The sequence below is a fragment of the Peromyscus eremicus genome, chromosome 7 (genome assembly GCF_949786415.1).
Source record: "Peromyscus eremicus chromosome 7, PerEre_H2_v1, whole genome shotgun sequence".
In the NCBI taxonomy this organism is placed as follows: domain Eukaryota; kingdom Metazoa; phylum Chordata; class Mammalia; order Rodentia; family Cricetidae; genus Peromyscus; species Peromyscus eremicus.
The window spans coordinates 24,493,380-24,516,648 of NC_081422.1; the positions used below are offsets into that span (position 1 = coordinate 24,493,380).

General features: G+C 44.4%; 1 protein-coding gene across 3 annotated transcripts in view; it reads left to right on the plus strand.

The window, feature by feature from the left end:
- Opcml (opioid binding protein/cell adhesion molecule like) overlaps positions 1 to 23,269 on the plus strand; it is a 507,406-nt gene that overhangs the window by 481,666 nt on the left and 2,471 nt on the right. For 2 of the 3 annotated variants that reach the window (XM_059266732.1, XM_059266735.1), the window contains 3 exons: positions 6,981 to 7,118; positions 7,523 to 7,643; positions 8,100 to 8,251. In XM_059266732.1, coding sequence (XP_059122715.1) covers positions 6,981 to 7,118; positions 7,523 to 7,643; positions 8,100 to 8,251 — 411 coding nt within the window. The remainder of the gene's footprint in view (positions 1 to 6,980; positions 7,119 to 7,522; positions 7,644 to 8,099; positions 8,252 to 23,269) is intronic. The other variant, XM_059266733.1, reaches the window with a different exon arrangement.

Genomic DNA, 23,269 nt, shown 5'->3' on the forward strand with positions numbered 1-23,269 from the left:
AGAAAAGAAAGAAAGGAAGGAAGGAAGGAAGGAAGGAAGAAAGAAAGAAAGAAAGAAAGAAAGAAAGAAAGAAAGAAAGAAAGGTGGTATTTTATCTGTGTTCCCCAATAAAGCTTATCTGAGGATCAGAGGAAAAGGATCAGCCACTATATTAAACATAGAAGTCAGGCAATGGTAGCACACGCCTTTAATCCTAGCATTCATCTGGATCTCTGTGAGTTCAAGGCCACACTGGGAACAGAACCAGGCATGGTGGTACATGCCTTTAATTCCCAGAACTAGTTAACCATAGAGGTCTGGAGGTCTGAACAGACAAACAGGAAGTGATAGAGCTGGGCAGAAAGAGAAAAGTGATGTAGCTGGGCAGAGAGAGGAAGTAAGATGGCAGGGCACAGAAAGGATATAGGCATGGGTATACAGGAAGTAGATCTCTCTGGAGGCTGAGGAGTTGGTGAGTTGAGGTTGGCTGTAGCTTGTCTTATTTCTCTGATCTCTCAGTTTTTACCCCAATATCTGGCTCCAGGTTTTTTATAAATAAAACTGTTTAGCAATTTGTCTTACAAGAAAGAAAGAGAGAAAGAGGGAGGGGAGGAGGGACGGAGGGAAGGAAGAAAGGAAGGAAAGAAGAAAGGAAGGAAGGAAGGAAGGAAGGAAGGAAGGAAGGAAGGAAGGAAGGAAGGAAGGAAAGAAGGAAAGGATTACCCTCATGTGCTCATTTCTTTCCTGATTCACCTTTGTAGGTACTTGGGTCTCATGAGTCAGGACTTCTGGTCACTCTAGTGCTCAGGCTCAGTTTTATGCCAGTGCTTGGGTATCAAGTCATGTGTCTGTACTGTGTCATCCTAGCTCTCATCAGCCCATAAAGGGAGTGTTAAGAACCTGGGGCAGCCTTGGATTCCCAGCCTAGCTCTAGTCCAATCTGAAAGACAAAAAGCTGTATTCTAATCAACTATTGTCTCACGTGTGTGTGTGTGTGTGTGTGTGTGTGTGTGTGTGTGTGTGTGTGTGATGTTTTATTGGCACCAATCTTGCAAAAGGAGGAAGATGGAATGGCAGGATGTGGGCACACTAGGCTACATAAACGTCTGGTGGTCTCTGCCACAGTGCATTCACCTCACAGCAAAAGCTGTGAATATGTTCTTCCTGAGGTCTTATCTTATTCTAGAAGTCCACTGCAAGAGTTCCAAGCATGAGACACATTGGCTAGTGTATGCTGCCTTCTAAACAGGGTACACTCTAGATGTAAAGGAACAAAACATTTGTCCTTTGATAGCTTGACTTGCTGCCTGGCTTCAGTGAAGAGACAAAAGGCTATTTGCCTAGGTAGGTTAGAAAGCCTGGCTATAAGGTGAGAGGTCAAAAATCTGCACACGATCAACGTGTATATGATGGCAACCTCCCAAATTCTGTACACCTGGGGATCATCAGTAAGCACTCCTGCCTCTGGGCCTCATGGACACTCCTCATATGAACAAAAGGATTTCTGTGGAGTCCACGGTCTCCCACCGCTACTGTCTTGCCTCTTATTTTCTCCTGCCTCTTCTTCCCGAGAGCTCCCTACCCCATGCTCTCCCTTCTCACTCTGCCTCCGGATGCTCCAGTTTCCCTCTGTGATTACCTCCTGCCACTGGCTCTCACCCTCCGGGCATGTTCCCCGTGTCACCTCCTGACAGGTCTCATGGCAAAGCGGTGACAGGTGCTGGTGTTTAACTTCACAGAGCAGTTTCAGTAGATAGAGCTGCAGCTGTAAATAGCATGTATAAAAGGATGGCAGAGACGGGGGCACCTGAGGTGACTTAATCATTTCCATGGAGGAGCTGGGCTGGACTTGCCTCAAGAAGAAGCTAGTGACTTTGATGACGTGTGTACAGTCTAGTCAAGGGGGGGGGCGGGGAGGACACATTCTAAAACTGTCCCCAGGGGTTTTCAGAGAAAAGAGATAAGATTCTGTCCAGAACAATAATCTCACAAACATGGAAGGCTGAAGTCTTTGACCTCTCTTTCTTCTAACTGTGCCCTAAGGACTCTGCTAGAGAAACAGAAGGGATGCTAGGGTGGAATACAAATGGCCTACATGCAGGCGGCTGGGGCTCTGGCTAGAAGCAAGCGGAAGTGGGTCAGGGGGCCTCTGGGCGTCTCCTCGGACTTCCTGTCTGATCTATTCATCCCCTAATACTTACATTACGTCCAGCTGTGAGATATCTTCCTGCTCTCCTGTACCTTCTGTGAGAGATCTGGAAATAGCAAGGAACTGAAATACCAAGCTAAAGATAGAACAACGTACAATCTGCTTGAAGTTTGGGGCTCGTGAAATTAGTCTTGTTCTCTATATTGTTGGTGCCACTCTGTCCCCCCCCCCACACATACACACACATAAAGTGTCCAACACAGCTCCTGGACCATGACAGACTTGAGTTAAATGCCTGCTGGTGATTGAGAGGACAGTAAGCCCCGGCCACACATTTCTTCCTCTCACTTAGTTTCTTAGTCTACTTAGTCTACATCTCCATTCCAAAGACAGTGGTGGGCCTGGTGATAAAGCTGTTCCGGGACCTTAGTGTATGAGAACTTTTACCTGGCTCCACAGAACCATAACTTTTCCACTCTACCCCAAGTACACATCCTGGATCAGAAGAGGTGACCTCTCAAACCCTAGAAGGGCCCCGTTTGTGGCTATGTAGATCTCAGTCTTGTGATCTCAGTATAATGAATTGAGATATTCTCTTTGAAACATTCCATATTTGCAAAGAAATACCCCCTATTTTTAAAACCTTTAATGGGGGGGGTGCCTGAAGGTGTAAGCCTCTGGGTCCTCAGCTTGAGATGGAATGTCACAACATCACACCTAGAGAAAATTTGGGGAACTATCCTAGACTCCTGCTTTAATGTCCTTTGTCTGAAAAAATATAGTCAGGTAGCCTTTATTAAAAGAAATCCCTTCACGCGTGTCTTCAGAATTCCGAGGATCCCGGCATCTTGCATGTCCCAGCTCTGTCTCTCTTATGTTCTTCATTTTAACACGTCTTTCCATCTTCCCACCATCCAACCTTATGCTTCCCTCAAACTCTGCTTCCTGCCTCTTCTCTGAAGTATGGAGTCAGAAGTTTCCAGTCAGTATTAGAAAGTGCAAGGAAAGCCTCTGTCCTGCAGGATCCTAGGGCTCCCAGCATGCAGCAGTCTTAACTGGTTGTGCTTTAAAAATCTCATCCAACATTCAAAGTAGTTAGGGCCGTCTAAATCACCTTCACTGGGCCTCTTCCCACAGTTCAGCAAAGAAGGTTTGCATGTTTTATATCAAGTCATGGGTTTGGGCCTTAGCCTTGGTATGTTCTCTGAGCTCCTGAGGTAGTTGCACCTTTTGAGATGCAATGCAGGCAGATCTCAGCATGAGGGGGCACTAAGTGCATCTTCCTGACCTGCTCACCAGGTCATGGACTGAGCTAGATTCACATCACTATGACAGATGCCTGAGATGTTCAGAGTATGACGAGCAAAGGGTTTTCTGTGCCTCGTGGACTGAGGGAACTGAAAGTCATGATTGGTTGTTTCACTGTGGTCCTATGGCAAAGCCATCATGGTAGAAACATAGTCCAGAGCAATAAAACACATTTCATATCCAGGAAAGGAAAAGGGAGAGGGTCATGGTCCCCTATCACCTCCAAGGCCACACCTCATCCATCTAAAACCTCACATTAGATTCCATCTCTTAAAATGCTACTTCCCAATGGCGTCAGGTTTTTCTCTGACACATGAGCTTTCAGGCAACATTTAAGATCCAAACTACAGCATAGACATAGCCGTCACAAACCTGCGATTATCTGGGACAGCACCAGCCCTGGCGTCTGCCTGATGCCCTCATTGATGGAAGGTGTTATCAAGCCAGCAGCATAGTTGCACTTGGGCACTTGTGAGAAATTCAGAATCCTGGAACCCACTCCTAACCCCTGAATGAGAATATGATTGTTTAAGTCCCCGGGGAATTTATATGCAAATTAAAATCTGAGAAGCACTTCCTCTCTAGTACAAACTTGACAAAATCTGTTTTCTCGTTTAATGAGGTAGTATTATCATAAGGACCCCCATCTTGCATGGATTGCACCTTTTTGTTCTTCCTTTTGTGCTGTTATATATCCATACCCTGAAAACAGCATTACAGACAGTGAAAATCAACCCTCGCATTCCAGAGGATGTTTAGGAATCCCCCACAGAGTGCCCTGACTATCTTGTTCACACAGAGGTATGTGGCATCCATGTCATGTGAAGCCATCCTTCAGTCTGTACACCTGTACTGCTGAGTTGACTGGCACTTGTAGTGGGTAGCTGATCCAGCTTTGACCTGGAAGTACTACCCCCATTGAGGCTTCAGATAACTGTCATGCCTATGAGACAGGACCAAGACAGGAGCCCTTAAGACCCAAACTCCGGATGTGCCAGCTCTCTTGGTTCCTGGATCCTAGACACTGGAGGTAGACCGAGCAGAGTTCTCCAGAGAACACTGCTGGACTGCACTTCACCTTTCCTGGACCCTGCAACCTACCTATCCTTTTACTTGTAAGTTACCCCACAAAATAAACTTCCCTTTTAACTACGTGGAGTTGCCTTAATACTTCCACCATTAGGTATTCTTGAGCCTGAGCAGAGCTTTTCCTGGGCATCTTTCCAGTGTCTACCCTGAGTTGGTGCTTTCTTATTTTCCCCACAGAAGAAAACACTGACCCTGCTTGAGGCTCCTGCCCGGCCCATTGTAGGTAGTTCATCTGTTTTGTTAAATGCACTGTGGGTTAATTACATGGTGGCAAGTATTTTGTAGTACATTCTTTTAAAGAACAATGGGCTCTTACCAAAGATAGCCAAACTTCCCATTCTTCCACATTTATTCATTGTCAAAAAACCAAAGTGAGCCTGGAGACTGAAGGTTTATTTGGGTATGTTTGATCTCATTCTTGTTTTACTCTTTAAAAAATCGCCCAGGGGTCAGTCAACCCAGTTTCAATAGAGGAAATACAATTTATCTTTGTTAAACTCTCAAACCAAGTGAAATAAGAATTCAGATTAAGAAAAAAAGGGAGAAGATGTTTATGTCTCCCTACTGAACCCTGTGGAGTTGGGCCAAGAACCAGTCTGGACAACTATGAGGTGGAGGGCTTTGACCAGCCACACCACCCTAGAGTTCCAGCAAATGGGGCTCCTATGCCTTGTTTTGGAGACCTCATGCTTCCCAATGTATTTTTCAGCTATTCTCAGATCTTCTCTTGTGCCTGGGGACCAATTTCAGGGCAATGCCATTACAGACTGGTACTGGGGTGCTAGGCTAGGAGTGTAGGGACTACCATTGCAGACACTCAGGGGGCTCTTCCTCCTACACTTAATACTCAATCTCCACACTGGTTTAGCTGGATTTGCCAACTGTTCTAACTCATGTCTGTGAGGTAGCCCCAAGGTCTGTTGGCCAATGCAATGTTTCCTCAGACTCACGAGGAATGGAACTATCAGAGGTGCTGGCTTAAGGTGACTCAAATAATTTCCATAGATAAGGGTCCTGGAAATACGTTCTCCTAGGGCATCATACCTTCTAGGGATGGCTTTAATAAGCAGTGTCTAGGGACTAATATTATATTCTAGCTGGAGGATAGAGTTGAGGAAGGCAGCGAGTATCAAAAAGCAATGGAACATGGGCAGCACAGGTGGTGGAAGCTCCCCAAAGCCTAGACCTGGAGCAGTTAGGGTGTGGAATCACCAGACTCCAAAAGGCCCCCTCCAGTGCTCCCCATAGATACAACACTTTGCTGCCTATAGCCAGGGTGGACATAGATTTGGTTCAGCAAGCACACACTGGGTCAGAATATGCCTGTGGGGTGGTGGGGAAAGTTATGACTCTGTTTCTTGAGCTTTTATTGGCTGGCCTAAATCTCATGAGCACAAAGGATCAGGCAGCAGGTCTGTGAGAAAGGAAAATGATTCTGCCTTTTGGCCTTCACACTGCTTGAGTTCTCAAGCTGTTGAGCATAGTATTTCAACAGAACTCAGAAAAGAGAGCTTGCTCCCTTTGCAATGGACCAGGGTAGAGGATGAGGGATAAAAGGAAGGGTCTAGGCTGTGAGCGAGCATACAATAACAAAGTGAAGCAATTTTTTCAACCTTCAAATATTTTGGATATCAATAAGTGTGTAAGAGTGACCCACAAAACCAGGTATGGAATCTTTGGGGTATTCTAGCAACTACAAGTCCTTTGCTTACTATGTTTATTTTGACAAGTTTTCATGCATTTCTACATGTACACAAAATAACTCATTCATCAATTCCCTAGTCTACTTCACTATAGTTTAAATTTTTAAATTTTAAAGTGACAACTAAAATTGTATTTATTTATCATGTACAGCATAATATATATATATATTTATATTTATATATATTGTAGAATGGCTCAGTCGAGCTGGTTATTTATTAATCTGTCTCAGGTTGAAAGTGAACTAGCAACTTTGAATTTATTTGTATTAAAATGTGAAATACAATACATTTATCTTTTACTACAAGGAATTAGTTAGCTTATATTTTATATACAAAGGCATTTCTGTACAATGAAAAAATAAAAATATTGTTTATAAAAACCTAAAGTTACTTGCAGTGTTTTATTATATTATTGATCATGACATATCTGTTTAAGCTGTCAAGCTTTATTAATTTATTGGGGCATTTATAAAGCACTTTCTTAATTAACTCTTATAATAATCATTGAAGAAAAATATTGATAGTCCATTATTATCAAATGTTCTAAAAATGTTAATGCAATTTGCGTGCAAATACAGTTACTCAGGACTCCATCAGAGAATGTGTTACTTCGAAGCACCCTATCTCTTTGTTGGATGTTTAACCCCATTCCCTGGCTTTGCCTCTTCCCTTTACCCTCTCAGATTAGGTGATGTTTCTGTCTCTAGAGTAACAGTTCTATGTTGTTTTCTGCCCTATCCCTCTTTTCCCAGAAGGCCAGGGATTTGTGAGCGAGGATGAATACCTGGAAATCTCTGACATCAAACGTGACCAGTCTGGGGAGTACGAGTGCAGCGCCTTGAATGATGTTGCTGCTCCTGATGTGCGGAAAGTAAAAATCACTGTAAACTGTGAGTTGATCTGCTGTCAGGAAACTCCAGAGGGAAAGGGGCGGGGATTAAACCAACAATTACTAGAAGTGACAGTGCCCTTTTCTCAAAGCCCCACACACAAGGGCCTGCCAAAAGGAAGGTCAGTGTTTTATCAGATTGCTCTGCTCATCAACACCTGTGTTATCATTTATAGCTGGAGTCTTCCTGGGACTCTCAGAGCTCTCAGCAAGTCAGGACCATGACTAACTTAGAACTGAGTTGAAGGCCTGAGAAGCAAATATAATATCTTCACATTTAAATGTGACATCTTCCTAAAATAAATGGTTGTTTTAGTAAGAGGAGGGTGTCATCAGTGGATGGATGTGTCTTATTCCCTGGAGTCACTTATTTTTTTTTTGGCTTGCTTGCTTTTGTTTCCACAGACCCTCCTTATATTTCAAAAGCCAAGAACACTGGTGTTTCAGTTGGTCAGAAGGGCATCTTGAGCTGTGAAGCCTCTGCTGTCCCCATGGCTGAATTCCAGTGGTTCAAAGAAGATACCAGGTACACTGAAGGAACTGGGGCAACTCTGAAGCAGAGCCGATTGATCATGCATCCTCCAGAAGGAGGGTAATAAACTCCAGGGGAAAAAATAAAGCAAGATAAAAATGTGTCATCACTTCCTTTGTAACCGAGTTTCCTTTTAGAATCAGAAGTGAGAAGAAAAAAATGGAAGAAGCTGGGAAGTCAACAAAATGCACTGACCTTGTTTTAGAATCTCAGATTAGTTATGGACATGGTAGGCTCCAGTGAGTTGTCTTTTGAGTATGATGATTCTTTTTCCTCCTGATAAAGGACATAGCACTTAAGGCTTGTGTTGGTGAGCTGGACTAGTCAGAAGAAGGGACATTTGAATAGGACCTCATTGAAGTAATTCTAGGACTCATCTTTGCCTTCTTTTCATACCTGCTGCTTCCCTTGATGGTGGGTCCAGACCAATGGTGCTTTCTCCTACTGCAGGTTAGCCACTGGCCTGGATGGAGTGAGGATTGAGAACAAAGGCCGCATATCCACTTTGACTTTCTTCAATGTCTCAGAGAAGGATTATGGGAACTATACCTGTGTGGCCACAAATAAGCTTGGGAACACCAATGCCAGCATCACACTGTATGGTGAGTGCAGGAAGCCTGGATCTGGAGGGCTTGGCCATATGAGGGAGCTCCAGGAGCTTGTGGGGGTAATAGGCACAGTCTGCTTGGGCTGTTTCCATCCATATTGTTCAACCCACCACCCTTAGCTAAAAAAGACTCCTCCTTATCATCCCTCTGGCATGCCATGCAGTCACATTTCTAAGGTAATTTATTCCGGCCAGGTTTGCTCCTTTCAAAAGGAGTAAACCAAATTCTGAATCTACTGAGATTGTGGATTCTGTATGGGACAAAGAACCATGGGACAGTTCAGCAGTAGTGTCATCTGAAGACAAATAAGAAGACAGAAGTTTGTGGGAACAAATGAGAAGCAATTGTAAGATGTGATAACTTCCATAGTAAGAGTCCATGCTCCTGGGATCACAGTCCTAGTTTTAAGCCAAGTCAATGCTTGTCGTCCTAATTCTCATGTGGATTACCAGGCCATCTTCTCATACAAGGGGATAATTGGGGAAGAGAAGCCTGAGTCCTCATCAGGAGGCCCACCTATTCTCTCTAAAAGCTCAGACCGTTTTCTGGAGGTCTATATCTCCTTGTGGATGGAGATGCCTGGGGAGGGGGGCCATAAATGGCTACTATGGAAGCTCTTCTTCCTCACTCCATCTTCCCATACTGTTGTGTCCATATCCCCATACAGCATCTCATTCCATAGACCAGAGTCAGCTTATGGCGGTATTTCCTATGTGTGTGTCTGTGTTTATTTGATGAGGGGGAAGCATCTGATGAACAGAGTGGAAAGAGAGCCATGTTTCCATGTGCACCTCAGATGTAACAAGCTTGACATGTACTGAACTTTGTCCACCAACCATCTGAAATGTGTGATCTATGTCTTTTGTTTTCTCTCTGCATTGTGTGTGCATTGTGCTGTGTGTGTCTTAGAAATAAGCCCCTCATCAGCAGTGGCAGGTGGGTACAGCATGCTCCTTCCTTCCTCTGCCTGCCTGAATGCCTATGCTCTTGTATTTTAAGCCTACTTCAAAAATAGGCTTGCCTGCTCCCTTCCCTAATACGTTCTCTATCGTAGGTTTCAAAGGGGTGTGGCTTGACTGTTTGGATAACAAGCATGTAGAATGCAATGGCTTCCATGGAAACTTAGGGAATTTGAGTACGGAGCTTAGAAGAAATGAATTCACTCTGCCACTCCATAATAAACATCTAGTGGGCCACCACTAACAAGGATGAGTCCTCTGCTGTGTCTACACAGAGGTGCATTGACAGGAACACACCCCGGAGACCAAATGGATTATTACATGACTATCTCTAGGGACAAGTTCCCCTCCTGTGCATGGTTTTATTTATTTATCTTTTCCCTTTTACCAAGACAAGGAAGGATTCTGACTTAGTGCTAAAATTCTTATTTTGAAATGGAAGTTCTTAGGCTTATTTTTCGTGATGGCAATGTCTTATTTCCTAAATATTTCTTGGTTTTTTTGGAGTCATGTTAGGGATGATCAGGACAAGTTATTACCTGCATTTTACAGATTAATAAAAGAGGGACCAAGGAGTTTGGGTAATGCCAAACTATATACAGGGGAAAGATGCATGTTAGATGAGACCCAAACTTAGACACTATCATGTACCAGAGTATTTACCCAGAGAGTAATCAAATGAGGCAGAGATACCTTCACCCACACACCCAAACATTTGGGTGCCACTGTAGATGGTCCTCAGCTCTGCATCCAGAGAAAGCCTGGCAGCTCTCCTTTGTCTAAGGCATGTCCATTTCAGTCTCATGGAAAATTATAACATTTTTATTTCCAACTATCAATTTACACAGTTGTGGATCCAGGTATGAAAGGCATACCCTGCCACACCTTGAGGAGCACAAATGGTTTTTCCTTAGTCATGATAACACTAAACGAAAACGGTTGAGATTAAAGTGTTATCCAACTCTGACCTTCATTCACTCCTTTGGCTAAGAAAGTTTCAGGAGGAGAGAATATGGCAGCCTAGAAATGATGACCAGTTGGCTTGAGTTCTTGTGCTTTTCTGCTGTCAACAGGAAATGAGTTGTGTCATTTAGAAATAGCAGTTGTATCCTCACATAGCCTTTCTTCTGAGCTCCGATTGGAGTAAAGAATGGGGAGATGAAATCACAAAGAAGAGAGGAGAAGAAAGCCAGCTAGCTGTCTCATGTATCATCTTCTCTTAGGGAAACATTAATGATGCTAGCTAGGGGCTCCACCTTTATGACCTCATTTAACCTAAGTACCTTCTTAGAGACTCCATACCAAACTATAGTCACACTCATGGCTAGACATTTAACATTAGAATCTTGGAGGACATCATTCAGTTCACAGTACAGACATAATAGATTCACATCTCAATTCAACCACATGTCAGTCAAACTCCTGCATCCCCCTTTTCTTCAACTAGGCTGTTGGAATTTCTGTGCCTGCCTCAAAAAGGCTGATGAGAGGATTAAATAAAGATTAATTAAATAAATTAAATAAATGAATCTAGATATGTGACTTTGAAAACATCCAAAGATGGAAGGCCTCAGATTACTGAGCTGAAATTTGAAAGATTGTGAATTGTCAGTAAGGAAAAGTTCATCAAATAACTACAACTATTGAACCTTTTCTGTGGATGCTAGATGCCGCGATTCTTTCCTGTGTCTACCAACATTACTGTTAATTGGCCCATCTGATTACTCTTTCTATTCATTGGCCAGGATTATTGGCCAAGAGGACATATGCTTTTGTTTCCTCCAAAGTCTCCTTTGCCTTTTAACTACAGCACTCTCCAAGCCCAGAAGTCACCTGGTCTCACTCACCTAATCGGAGCCCACTTTTAGCAATCATTCCTGAATTCCCTAGACTCTCTGCAGATCAGTACACCCCCCACCTTATACACCTGTCCTGTCTTGACCTGCCCATGGTAATCACACAGTGTTCATTCAACAAGCATGTATTCAGTACCTGCCTCAAGCAGGTATAACACATTGTTCTGAGAGATAAGCACATAATCTTGACACAACAGGTAGAACCCCAATTCTATACCTTTTACCTTCAAGTTGTGATTTTTTTTCTTCACGTTGTTTTGTTTGATGCAAGTCTTCCCCCCACCCCCACCCCAATCCTGTAAAATTCATGGACATAGGGACCATGTCTAGCTATATCTCTATGATCTGACATGGAGATTCATACATAATAGCTAGTCAAGAAGATCTTGCGGATTAATGAATATGTGACAGTAAGTCAAGATCAAAAGGTTGTATTAATGATGGCAAAAGTTCAGCTCTCAAGGACTGAGATGTGATATGCTGATATAGGGGCATGTCCCAGAGGGTCCTAGTGTGCAGCCTGGGTTGTTCCTTAGTTGACTGGCTTAGGAAAATTCTCTCCGTGAGCTTGGGATTTTGACCCATGAGGGTCTTTCGGGTAAGAGGTCCTCTGTAGTCTCCACAAAGGCTCACTCTGATGCTAATACTGAGGGGCATAGATTCAGCTGTAGAGAAAAGTGGAAGTGTCTAGTGGACTCACCCTTTCTGTTGACCCACAATGGTTTTTCTATCCTCAGTCGACCATAAGTATACATAACTATAAACATAAACCGCTAGGAGGTACAGGACCACTACCCAGGGTCTTTTCCTGCTTATCTTACTTACTGAACTTATAAAGTATGTGCTAAGTTTCTCCTGATTTTGTAAATGTGGAAGTGGAGAGCAGACAACTCAAATTCCACTGGCTTATAAACAGCTGAACTGTGACTTGAGCCAGGCATTTTAATTCCAGGGCCTCTGTGCTTGGATCCTTCTCTAGTTCAGCCCATGGAGGATGCTTGTGGCCAACTGGTATGGAATCACATATCAACAAGCTGTTTACTTGGGCCATCCCCTATACCAAATTCTCCCTTCTCTAATCATCTACCCTAAAACCAACTCTGTTGAGGGGCAGCTTTCACACTTATGCCCTGTATAGTCATACTTTCCAGACACATGTGCAAAGCCCAAGTATGTGATTATGTCAACTCTCACGAGCTGTGTCTGGTCCATATCTGGTATTTGACAGTTTTCTTTGACTCTGCCTTTGTAGTCTCAACACTTCAGGTTCATCATCACACACTGTTAGATTTTTTCATGGAAAAGCAACAAGCAAGAAGGACTAGGCAGAAGCAAGTTAAAAAAAAAAAAAACTAAAACAGAACAAAACAAAAATTCAAGATTATGGAAACAGTGGGTATGGGAATATACTAAGAGGAAAAAGTGACTAGAAAAAGTGAACAAAACATAGGCAGTGGATGATCATCCTGGTCAGTGCTTGGTGACAATGTGTGCAATGGGTCTTTCTCATCACACCAGTCACCTTCCTGTCACAGGGCCACAAAGACAGAGCTTCAGGCAGAAGCCAACTCAGATAGCACATTACATCACCTACTTTCCTTGGGCCCAGGCACCCTCAGAGCTGGGAAAGGAGCGGGATGCAGAGAAGACACCAGCCACAGCAGCTGGCAGAACTGAGACCCAGGGTGGCAGACAAGCTGTGGTGTTGCTTGTTGCTCAGAGCTCAGCAAACTACAAGAACAGAAGAAGATGGCTGCCTTGCTTGCTTTCTCTGGGCCTCTTTTTTGAATCCGAGAAATAATGGGAATACAAGACCCTTTCCAAAGGATGGTGGCTTAGAGTTAGGATTTCTGCTACTGGGAAGAGACACCATGACCACTGCAACTCTTATAAAGGAAGACATTTAATTGAGGCTTGCTTACAGGTTCAGAGGTTTAGTCCATTGTCATCATGGCAAGAAGCATGGCGGTAGGCAAATATGGTGCTGGAGAGGTAGCTGAGGGTTCTACATCTGGACGGACAGGCAGCAGGAAGAGAGAGTGACACTGGGTCTAGTTTGGGAATCTGAAGTCTCAAAATCCACCTCCAGTGACACACTTCCTCCAACAAAGCCACACCTCCTAATAGTGTCACTCCCTCTGAGCCTATGGGGGTCATTTTCATTCAAAAATGCCACACATGGTCTCTAACAATATGACCCAGGACCTTAGAGATGGTGGCCCATGTCATAAGTGCTAGGAAAGAAGTGCTCTCCATGCATCCATTAGCTTTATTGAGTAGCTATAGTCATTTGAAAGTCCCCCTGCAGCCTGGGGCTCTTAAAGTCTTGCCAGCCCTATGTGTAGCAGGGGGTGGCCAGGCTCAGCTTGTGGGCCACACTTATGTCTCTGGTGGAACTCACTTACTTTCTAGCAGTGTGCCAACCAGCTCTGTCTCCTCTAGGCCATAAGCAAGAGGTCCTGTCCCTCTGTCCTTAGAGCGAGTGTGAAGAAGGGAGATTTGGGGCCTGGCTGCATCCAGTACTGCAGTGCGATGTGCTTAAGGAGACAGACAAATGCGGGCATTACTGGAACTTGCAGGAGAGAGGGACAGTGATTGCACACATAGCCAGAAGAGGGGGATGGTGCAGAGAGAAAAACAGACTTCTCAAACATTATCTGTGAAATTGTAGAAACACAGTTTAGTTGTATTCAGAGTATCAGGCATAGGGGCAATTCATTGGAATCTTGTCATCATCACACTCTAGTTAAGGAAACATCTGGGCTACAGAACTTCTCCTCGGGTGAAGCACTGGTGCTCTCACAGCCGTGTTGCTTACAGGCCACTAGGCAGCTCCTAGAGACCCAGTGACCAAACCTCTAGTTTCTTTTTAATGACTGTTCCTCTGGGTTAAATCTGCAAAGCATACTGGGTTTCTAAACTCAAGTTTCTTCAACTGACACTAGCAGATACAAGCTCCTGTCCAAGCCACCCAACAGCACCTGTGGGCAAAACCCTCAGTGCCCCCACACAACCCTGATTCAATGCCCCTGCCTTCACCCCATACCTCAAATAATGCCTCTGCCCCCGACAGGGCCCTGCCTTCACACCTGCCCCCCACAGCACCCCTGCCTTCACACCTGCCCCCCCACAGTGTCCTGCCTTCACACCTGTCCCCCGACAGTGCCCTGCCATCACACCTGCCCCCCACAGCACCCCTGCCTTCACACCTGCCCCCCACAGCACCCCTGCCTTCACACTTGCCCCCACAGTGCCCTGTCTTCACACCTGCCCCCCACAGCACCCCTGCCTTCACACTTGCCCCCACAGTGTCCCTGCATTCACACCTGCCCCTTATAGCGCCCCTGCCTTCACACCTGCCCCCCACAGCGCCCCTGCCTTCATACCTGCCCCATACAGCACCCCTGCCTTCTCACCTGCCCCCACAGTGTCCCTGCATTCACACCTGCCCCTTATAGCGCCCCTGCCTTCACACCTGCCCCCCACAGCGCCCCTGCCTTCACACCTGCCCCCACAGTGCCCCTGCCTTCGCACCTGTCCCTCCACAGTGCCCCTGCCTTCACACTTGCCCCCCACAGCACCCCTGCCTTCTCACTCTGCCCCACAAACCCCTGTTTCTATCCTCCCTTTCTTCTTCATTATCAAAGTGTCCCGAACAGCACTGTCTACCCGAGTGGCTCCAGGGTCATTATGCGAATGGAGCACAGGGGTCTTTGGCTTCTCTCCAGCATATGCCCCAAAGCCCACATCACTTCAGGATTCGTAGCCTTTACTTCCTCAAGCCCCGCTTAACTCCGTCTTTCAGAATCTCCCTCCTTCACCCAGATTCTTCTCATTAGAGACGCCCCCACCACTCTCCTCTACTCCTCCACCCCTGCCTTCTAAAACTTGCTTCTGAATCCTGTGATCCCAAGGAGATGACTTCCTTCTCACCTTTCTGTCTTGTCTGCTCCTGACTCCTATTCACTAGCTCCATAGGTGGGTCGCTTCAAGGGAGGACAACAGTGAGAGCTGGAGAGGTCACCCACACCCACGTCTTCCAGTGTCGTAGGAGCGGCATTGCAAACCTGCATTAGATTCACTTGAGGAGTATAAAAAACGCAACTTTGTAAGCCTCTATCTGGAACCACTTAATCCAAGTCTTGATGAATGACCCTGGGAATGTGACTTGTAAGCAAGTTGTTTAGGGACTCTTGAGCCCATGGAAAAGTGGTGGCCACAGAGGGAAACTTATGATTCTGTACCTTGAAGGCCCTTGAAGGCTGAGCTTATTCCTGTATCCCTAACAGAAACAGCTACTATTTCTTCCTCCCCGGGCCCCCCTCCAATTCAGCCTGTGCATTACTTTCTGGCTGTGCCCTCTTACTAGAACCCTCACGCTCATCTTCCCTTCTTCTATTAACCAAGGAGCCTTGACCAGTTGAACTTCAGCCTCCTCACTGCTGCCTGCTCGCCATGTTCATACACTACAGAATGCATGTGACCAGGGTGGTCATCTTCCCACCGGTTTCCATCTGTTTAGTAGTCCCTCCCAACTGGCCTGTCACACACCCCAAGGGGACCTTGTCGTTTCAATGGCTGAAAATTCCTTCCTACGAGAGAAGCATGCCACTGAGGCTGTGTGTGTTCTGAGATCAGCCTGTCTTACAGACTTGCTGATTGCCCCTACCTTCACCCCAGGTACTCAACCATGCTGTGACCTGTGTGCTCCAGATCCCATCAGCTAAGCCAATGATCAGGATGTTTCTCTCAATGTATCAGTCCGTTAATTCATCTAGCCAACAAATGTTTCATTAGTGCCTACTGTGTGTTGATAATTATACCAAGAACGAGGACTGAATAGAGACAGAGCTTCTGACATTGTATACACAGATACAGAGTCCATTCTAATAAAATGTGACTTCCACGCTCGGGTAATGAAAAAGCTCTAAGTGTCAGCAGCACGGGGCCTTAAGAACCTAAGAAGCCATTGCCACACAATTCTTATTATTTCCATCTCATAGAAGAAGAGCCTAGAGCTCGGAGAATGTAAATGATATGACACAAGTCCCCCAGGTAGACATTCTACCATGCAAGTAGCAACACCAGACTGAAGCCTGTGTTTCTTTCTAGCCTATACATCTATCCCTTCCTGCATGTTAGAGGGTCACACGCACAAGCTTTTGCCCTCTTTTCTGCCTGATAAAGCCACACTAATCCTCCGAGTGCTTGCTCTATGGCAGCCCATTTGCAGAGCACTTCCCAGCCTCACTGAAGGAGTAATCCCTCATCCTTAGGTTCCCATAGTGGCATGCCCTGAGGCTTGCATTCTGTTTGTATTTGTTTCTGCACTTAGAGGATGTAGCACCGCATCTTGCAATGGTCGTTGCCCAGCAAATGTTTGTTGAATTAGTAAATAAATCTTCCAGTCAATGGGGGCATCAGTTATAGCCTCTATTCATTTAAAACCCTTTGCCAAGCAAAGGGCAGCTAGATCTTCGAAAGGACACTTAGTCCTCTCCCTGCAGGGAAGCCACACCACGATTTCTCTGATTTCCCCTTGCATTCCTACCATCCACATGGCCAGATTCTAATTTGAAATGTAGCTCCCCACACCTACCCCATGTTCCTTCTGAAGGAGACTGCATCAAACATTCCAATTCACTCTTTAGGAAGACATCCTTGCAAACGCATCAAAAGCTGCACATATCTGCCCATTTCCTGCTGATAATGTATATATATATATATATATATATATATATATATATATATATTTTTTTTTTTTTTTTTTTAATTTTACAAATCCACAGCTTAAATCCAGGTGGGAGAGAATGAGTCAGAGAGAAATACCATTGCTTTTGGCTGATGACAGTGGCATAATCATTTATATTTTTCCCAACCTGCAAAATGTCAACATATTAGGGGGGGAAAATGCAGACATTTCACATTTCATTCCTGATGAGGTTCCTTGTCACTGGCTGGCACCCCACCTCCTTTCTGTGAATCATTGACATCTGGCTATTAGCCTAAGCATTTAGAATTTAACACTGAGCACGCCGGGTGTGCTGATGTCAGCACAGGCACACAGCTTAGCCAGAAGTCTTCCCTCTCGCTCACTCAGGTTTGTGATGAGCTTACAGATTTGAATTAACTTCTGACACTAACTTGCTAAGCTTTTGTCTTTCGTGGTGAGGACAGAAGCTGGTGTAAAAAGGGAACAAAACAAAGATGGCTGCCGCCGGATTTGCAACTTTATCCGCCCTTCATAGTTTCCTGCAAGACCTGCTTAATCTCACTTGTAAAACAACACGGTGCCACATTTTCCACTGTAATTAAAGACAACGGAGAGCAAGTTCTTTGAAGAGAAATGTGCCTTCATCAGCCAGCACTGCTGAAAATAGGTTTCTGTTTCACCAACAAGTGCAGCGCACACATCCTCTAATTAGATTTTCCTTCTCCTCTTTTAATCACCACGAACATCATTATCCTTTTGGTTCCTCATTAGGAAGGTCGTGCAGTTCATAATCGCACTCATAAACCCATCCAAATTTCAGAACAAAACTGTAGCTCCTTAGATTTCAGATATTGCCTTGATCTCCCATGTTAGCAACAAGTTCAACTTGCCTGTGGGGTTTGTTTCTTTGTGCTTTTTTTTTTTTAATGTGTTCACCCTCCCACCTGCCATTTTAATAGAATTGCATGCAGCTACTTATTCTGCCATTACTGATGAAAGATGTCATATTTTCATTATAATTTGCAAAGAGAAAGGGAAGCCAACAGCATATCCCAATACCTCCACCGTAGGTAACATCCCCTGCATTTTTAAGCGTTAAAACCTCTTACAAGGCAGATTCCTGTCTGGGGTCTCATGTTTGTTTCTGGAGGCTTTGGGTGAATCTGGGCACTGTTAGCAGCTGACAGTCTGTGTGGAGGTGAGTCACCCTTGAATGCAGCAGCACGTATCTAGTCTACAGGTGGCCAGGATTGTGGCCCAGTTCTAATTTTGTGAACACAGCCTAATTCCAATTGAGATCATCAATCAAATTTAATACTGGATAGTCCAATATTGACTCCCTTGAGCTCAGCAAACTCTCAAAGGTAGACCTCACTTTTGTGTTTTGGTTTATTATATGTCGCCCTCGGGCTGAGCTTCAAATCTAGGTCTGTCCTAACTAATCTGGCCATGTAGTGTATGCCAGTGGATTGTTCTATCTTCTCGCCATTTCTACACTCTGTCTCTTTGTCATTGTCTTTCTCGTCCTTTTGTCCGTATGTAAGTATATGTGTGTGTGTGTGTGTGTGTGTGTGTGTGTGTGTGTGTGTGTGTGTGTTGGCAGTACTGGGGTCAAACCCAAGGCTTTGTACATGCTAGGCAAGCAGGCAAGCATGCTCCCACCAAGCTGCTGCTTTCTCTCTTTCTCTCTCTCTCTCTCTCTCTCTCTCTCTCTCTCTCTCTCTCTCTCTCTGTGTGTGTGTGTGTGTATACACTGAAAACTAACTTCCGCTTGCCTGCCTATCTGTCCCCTAGGCATGGGCCACTCACAGTTTGTTTCTGTGCCTTTGCATTCTCATTTCAGCTTTGATTTTCAAAGATGCTCAACTTCAGGCATGAAGAAAGCAATTAATTTTTAGCATTCAAAAGGGTAAAGGAGGAGGGGATGGAGGAATGGGAAAGGGCATAATTGCAGGTTCTCACTGTCAATTTATCCCTGGAAAGGGTATTTAATGAAGCTTGGTATTTGTAGGAGCTATTCTCATTGAACTGAGTCATTGTTAGCTGTAAACAGCGATGATACCTTAAAGGCAGCATTGGCCTGTGGGGAGAGCTGGACTTCTCCAGGGCACTTCTGCAGGATGGTCGCTCTTCATTAGAAAGCTTTCACCTGTGGACACCAGCCTCCCCGGGCCTCTGGAGAGAGTCACTTATTAGCCACAGCCAAGGTTACTCTCACAGTTGGCAGTCTTTGAGCAGATGGCATTTCCCACAGGGTTTTGTTATTTAAAGCAAGATCCCCACACAGGGCACCACCCAAATCCTGATCACCTCCCTGTACTCATCCTTTTGGTATACTTAGCAATTAAAAACTATCTCAACTAATCCCCAGAACAGCCTTAGAAGGTAGAAAGAACACCTTTCCCTATTAAAAGCACCCTTTGGGAGAACCTGGCTGTTTTCATCAAATTCGGCCTGCTGGTGGGAAACAGAGGCAGAAACTGAGTTTAGTTCTTTCAGATGAAGTCTCCTTATGACCATCCAGCAAGCTGGGTGCTCCTGAGGTTCAAGGGACTTGGGGTTATTTTTCGCAAATGGATTTCTCCCCAGAATCTGTGAAGGTGTGGGGAAAAAAAGAAGACAACAAACATACTAACACACATCTGTAATCCCAGCTCTGAGGTAGGGGGGTCACAAGTACAAGTTCAAGGACTGTCTGGACTACAGAAAGTGCAGTGTCAACCCAGGCTAAGTTAGGGCTCCCTGCCATGATGAAACATCATGAACAAAAAGCAAGTTGGGGAGGAAAGGGTTAATTTGGCTGATACTTCCATATCGTAGTTCTTCATCAAGGGAAATCAAGACAGGAAGTCAAACAAGGCAGGAACCTGGAGGCAGGAGCTGATGCAGAGGCCATGGAGGGTGTTGCTTACTTCCCTTGGCTGACTCAGTCTGCTTTCTTGTAAAGCACAGGCCCACCAGCCCAGTGATGGCACCACCCAGAATGGACTTGCTTCTCCCCCATCAATCACTAATTAAGAAAATGCCTTGCAGGCCTGCCTACAACCAGATCTCACAGAGGCATTTTCTCAACTGAAGATCTCTTCCTTTCAGATGATTTTAACTTGTCAAGTTGACATAAAACTATCCAGCATACCAGGCAACTTAGTGAGCTGATGTCTCAACAGTAATTTAAAACAAAGAACAAAAGTTGCATGTGGGGGATATATCCATGACATAGTGGCTGACATGTACCAAGCCCTGATTTAATCCCCAGTGTCAGAAGAAAAAAATTTTAGACAGAGAGAGAGGCTATGCAGAAGCCACTAGAATATAAATTCTTTGAATGTAGAGTCTGTGGCTGTCTTTCGAGAAAAGACATAGCAGATATTTTGTGACCTCTCTCAGGCTGGCCTGGGATCCATATCCTTTTCTAGGTTGGCTCTTTGACCCTGGATTTGGCTGCAAAGCTTGGTTGTGGGTCCTCTCCCCTCATCCTTAGTGATAAGCATCCTCTGAATCCCCTATAGCCAGTGGCCCCTCTCAGAAGTGGTCATTCTGACCACTAAACTGCTTCTCAGTACCAAAACATCACTCTAAGTTCAACATACTTGTGAGAAATCTAAATGGATAATCTAGCGTTCATCCCAGCAAAAATATAAAAGAGGCTGGAGAACACCACCAGTCCACAGCAGCAGGCACCTCAATTCCATGACTACTGTGTCCCAGGCACTGTCTTAACCATTTAAATCCTGTGTACTCTATATCATTATTTCAATTGGCAACAAGAGAGCACAAGGTACCTCATCTAAGGCCACACCAATAGCAAGCCAGGGTCAGGATGTAAACTTAAACTGGGCTGACTCAATGCAACTTAAGAAGTTAAGAGGATGACTTAAATTTGTGAATTATCAACGACTTGAGCCCAAAGCTTTTTTAGACCTCATAGACAAGGTAGAGAGATCAAGGAGGCAGAGTAGTCAGAACACCTCTCCTCAAGCCCTGTTGAGAACCTTGCTACCCATGTTCCCACAGACCTGTCCCTTAGTCCATCTTGTCATCCTACCTATCTCCAGACCTTCTGCCTTTCTGCAGGCATATCTTGTTGTCAGCTTATCAGAAAACAGCACTGAAACTCTGCCTTCTACTTCCAAATCTCAGAGTCTTGGTTTTAGATGAAAACTACTTTCCAGGCTATTTCCACTACTAATCATTCTAACAAAGAAAAAAAACAAAACAAAACAAAACAAAACCAAAACCCTGAACATCAGTTGAATGCTTTACCACATTTGTTAAAGTTAAAACTGGTGTTACCTGCCCAGTACCTGGAGAAGCCTGTGCAGCTGGTACCCAAAGAAGTCGGGACTTAAGTAAAGGGTTCTGACTCTGAAGACATACGTGGGGCTTTTGCGAGCTCAGGGTCAGGAGTTTCTTCAGTTCCCCAAAGTGCAGCATGACTCCAGATTCACCAAACTTATGTTTGCATGCAAAGGCCAACTCCATCTTAAGGTTCAAAGGTGAGCTTCAACACAGCATGGGTGTCCATCAGGTTGGTTAAACAATATCAATCCATCCCTTTTCCATATTCTAGCGCAAAGAAGCAATTGCCTAAATCAGCAAATTGACTGTGGCCTATAGGAACCTAGAGGGAGCTACCCAATTCAGGTGCTTTCTTTTTCTCCTTCTCAGTCAAGCAGGGTTACTGTAAGGACGCACTTTAAAAAGCAGCTCATTGTGGATGTGGTTTTGTCTCACGGCCCTCCAACACAGAGGTACATGGATGTGAGCCACTGCCCTCCTGCACTGAACAAAGCCTCAGAGCCATCCTGTAGAGCACCATTCTTGCTATTTGGACCGGCAGCCAAATCTCAAATGTGTCCAGGATTTGTATGAGGAAAAAATTGTTGGTTTTAATCTGTATCATGGTGGATTAGATTAATTATTGGGCTGCAATCCCCACTTTTTATTGACTGATTAACCAAAGGTGCTTTGGTAGTAAATTATGATATCACCTGATACATCAAGCAGGTGCTTGTCATGCTTGTTAAATAGATGACAACTCCCTAGAGCCACACAGAAACTGGGGCCCAAAATGGAAACTGTAGGCTCTATGGATGTTTCTGAGCCTCTCGATTTCTTAGGAGAGGGCAGTTATGCAGTGGGACCAAAAGCCACATGTTGATACTTCGCACTACTTGCTGACGGTTGTCCGGCTGCTTCCAAGTTGTCCTCCTAGCATTAGAGGCACAGTCTCCATGGACTCAGAAAACAGAGGTGGAGCCTTGCAGGCCATCACACCTTACCTCCTCTGTATTTGCAGACAATAGACCAAAAGCTCAGAAACAGAGTCACTCTGCTAAGGAGCAGCAGAAGCACAGAATCTACTTCCCAGTCCATTGCTCCCATCACCACATGATGCTGTGGTTTCTGGGACACATGAAGCTTTATTTCCATCAGAGAAAAAGAAGCGTTGCTAGAACCAAGGCACAAGTTTTCAGACAGTGATTGGTTCTATTCCAGCTCTAGGCGTGTGTGTTATATGATCCTAGGCAAAATGTCTAACTGTTCTGCTCCTCAGTTTACCAGTTTACCAACTGGAAATAACAATAGTGGATATATTTTGGAGGTTTGTTTTTACAGTTAAAGGAATTTAAATATGCTTAGCCTTTGGGCTCAGGCTTGCCCCACACAGAACACAGTACAAACACAACATCTCTGTTATTGTCAGCACATCAAGCAGTCAATCGATTTTCTAAGTCATTCTCATGGTTTCCATTCTGGAATATTCAAAAGGAACATGCTTGTAACCCACTGTCCAGTGAGCCCCAAGTGTCTCACTGCCCCACCAGAAACACTTATTTCTCTTTAGGATTCCACCTCCTTCTCTCTCCATCTCTTACTCTTTTATGCTTTGCTTCAACTAGATCCAACCTCTTAGTGACAGACATTCACAGAAAGGTTTATATCTACCCACTGCCTCCTACACTAAATACCTTTCTTGAGAGTGAAACATGGGCTACAGTTGTTTCCCAAGTTAATATCAACATAGGATGAGATGAACACAAGTATACATATGTATTTACATGTATGAACATACATAACTAGTCTAATATGTATAAATGTATATTTATTATGTATAATACAATATACCTTTAAAGAAAAGTTTGTGTGTATGTGAATACTCCTCAGTGTCCATAAGTCCTTCATTCATAGATTCAAGCAACTGCACATTGAAATTTTGTGCTTAGATTAAGATATTTCTCTGTAGTAGTGCAGTTGTCTAGCATATATAAAGGTCAATCCCCAGGACAAGAAAAATAGGAGGAATAAAGTGGAGGAGGAAGAGGAGGAGGAAGATGATGATGAAGAGAATGAGAAGAGGAGAGAAAAATATTATTTGTAATAAATAAGGACAGTTTCATTTTCTTGCTATTACTCTATAAGCAATGTAACAACCATTTCCACAGAATTACAGACTCTAATACTCTAAGACCAATTTAAAGTA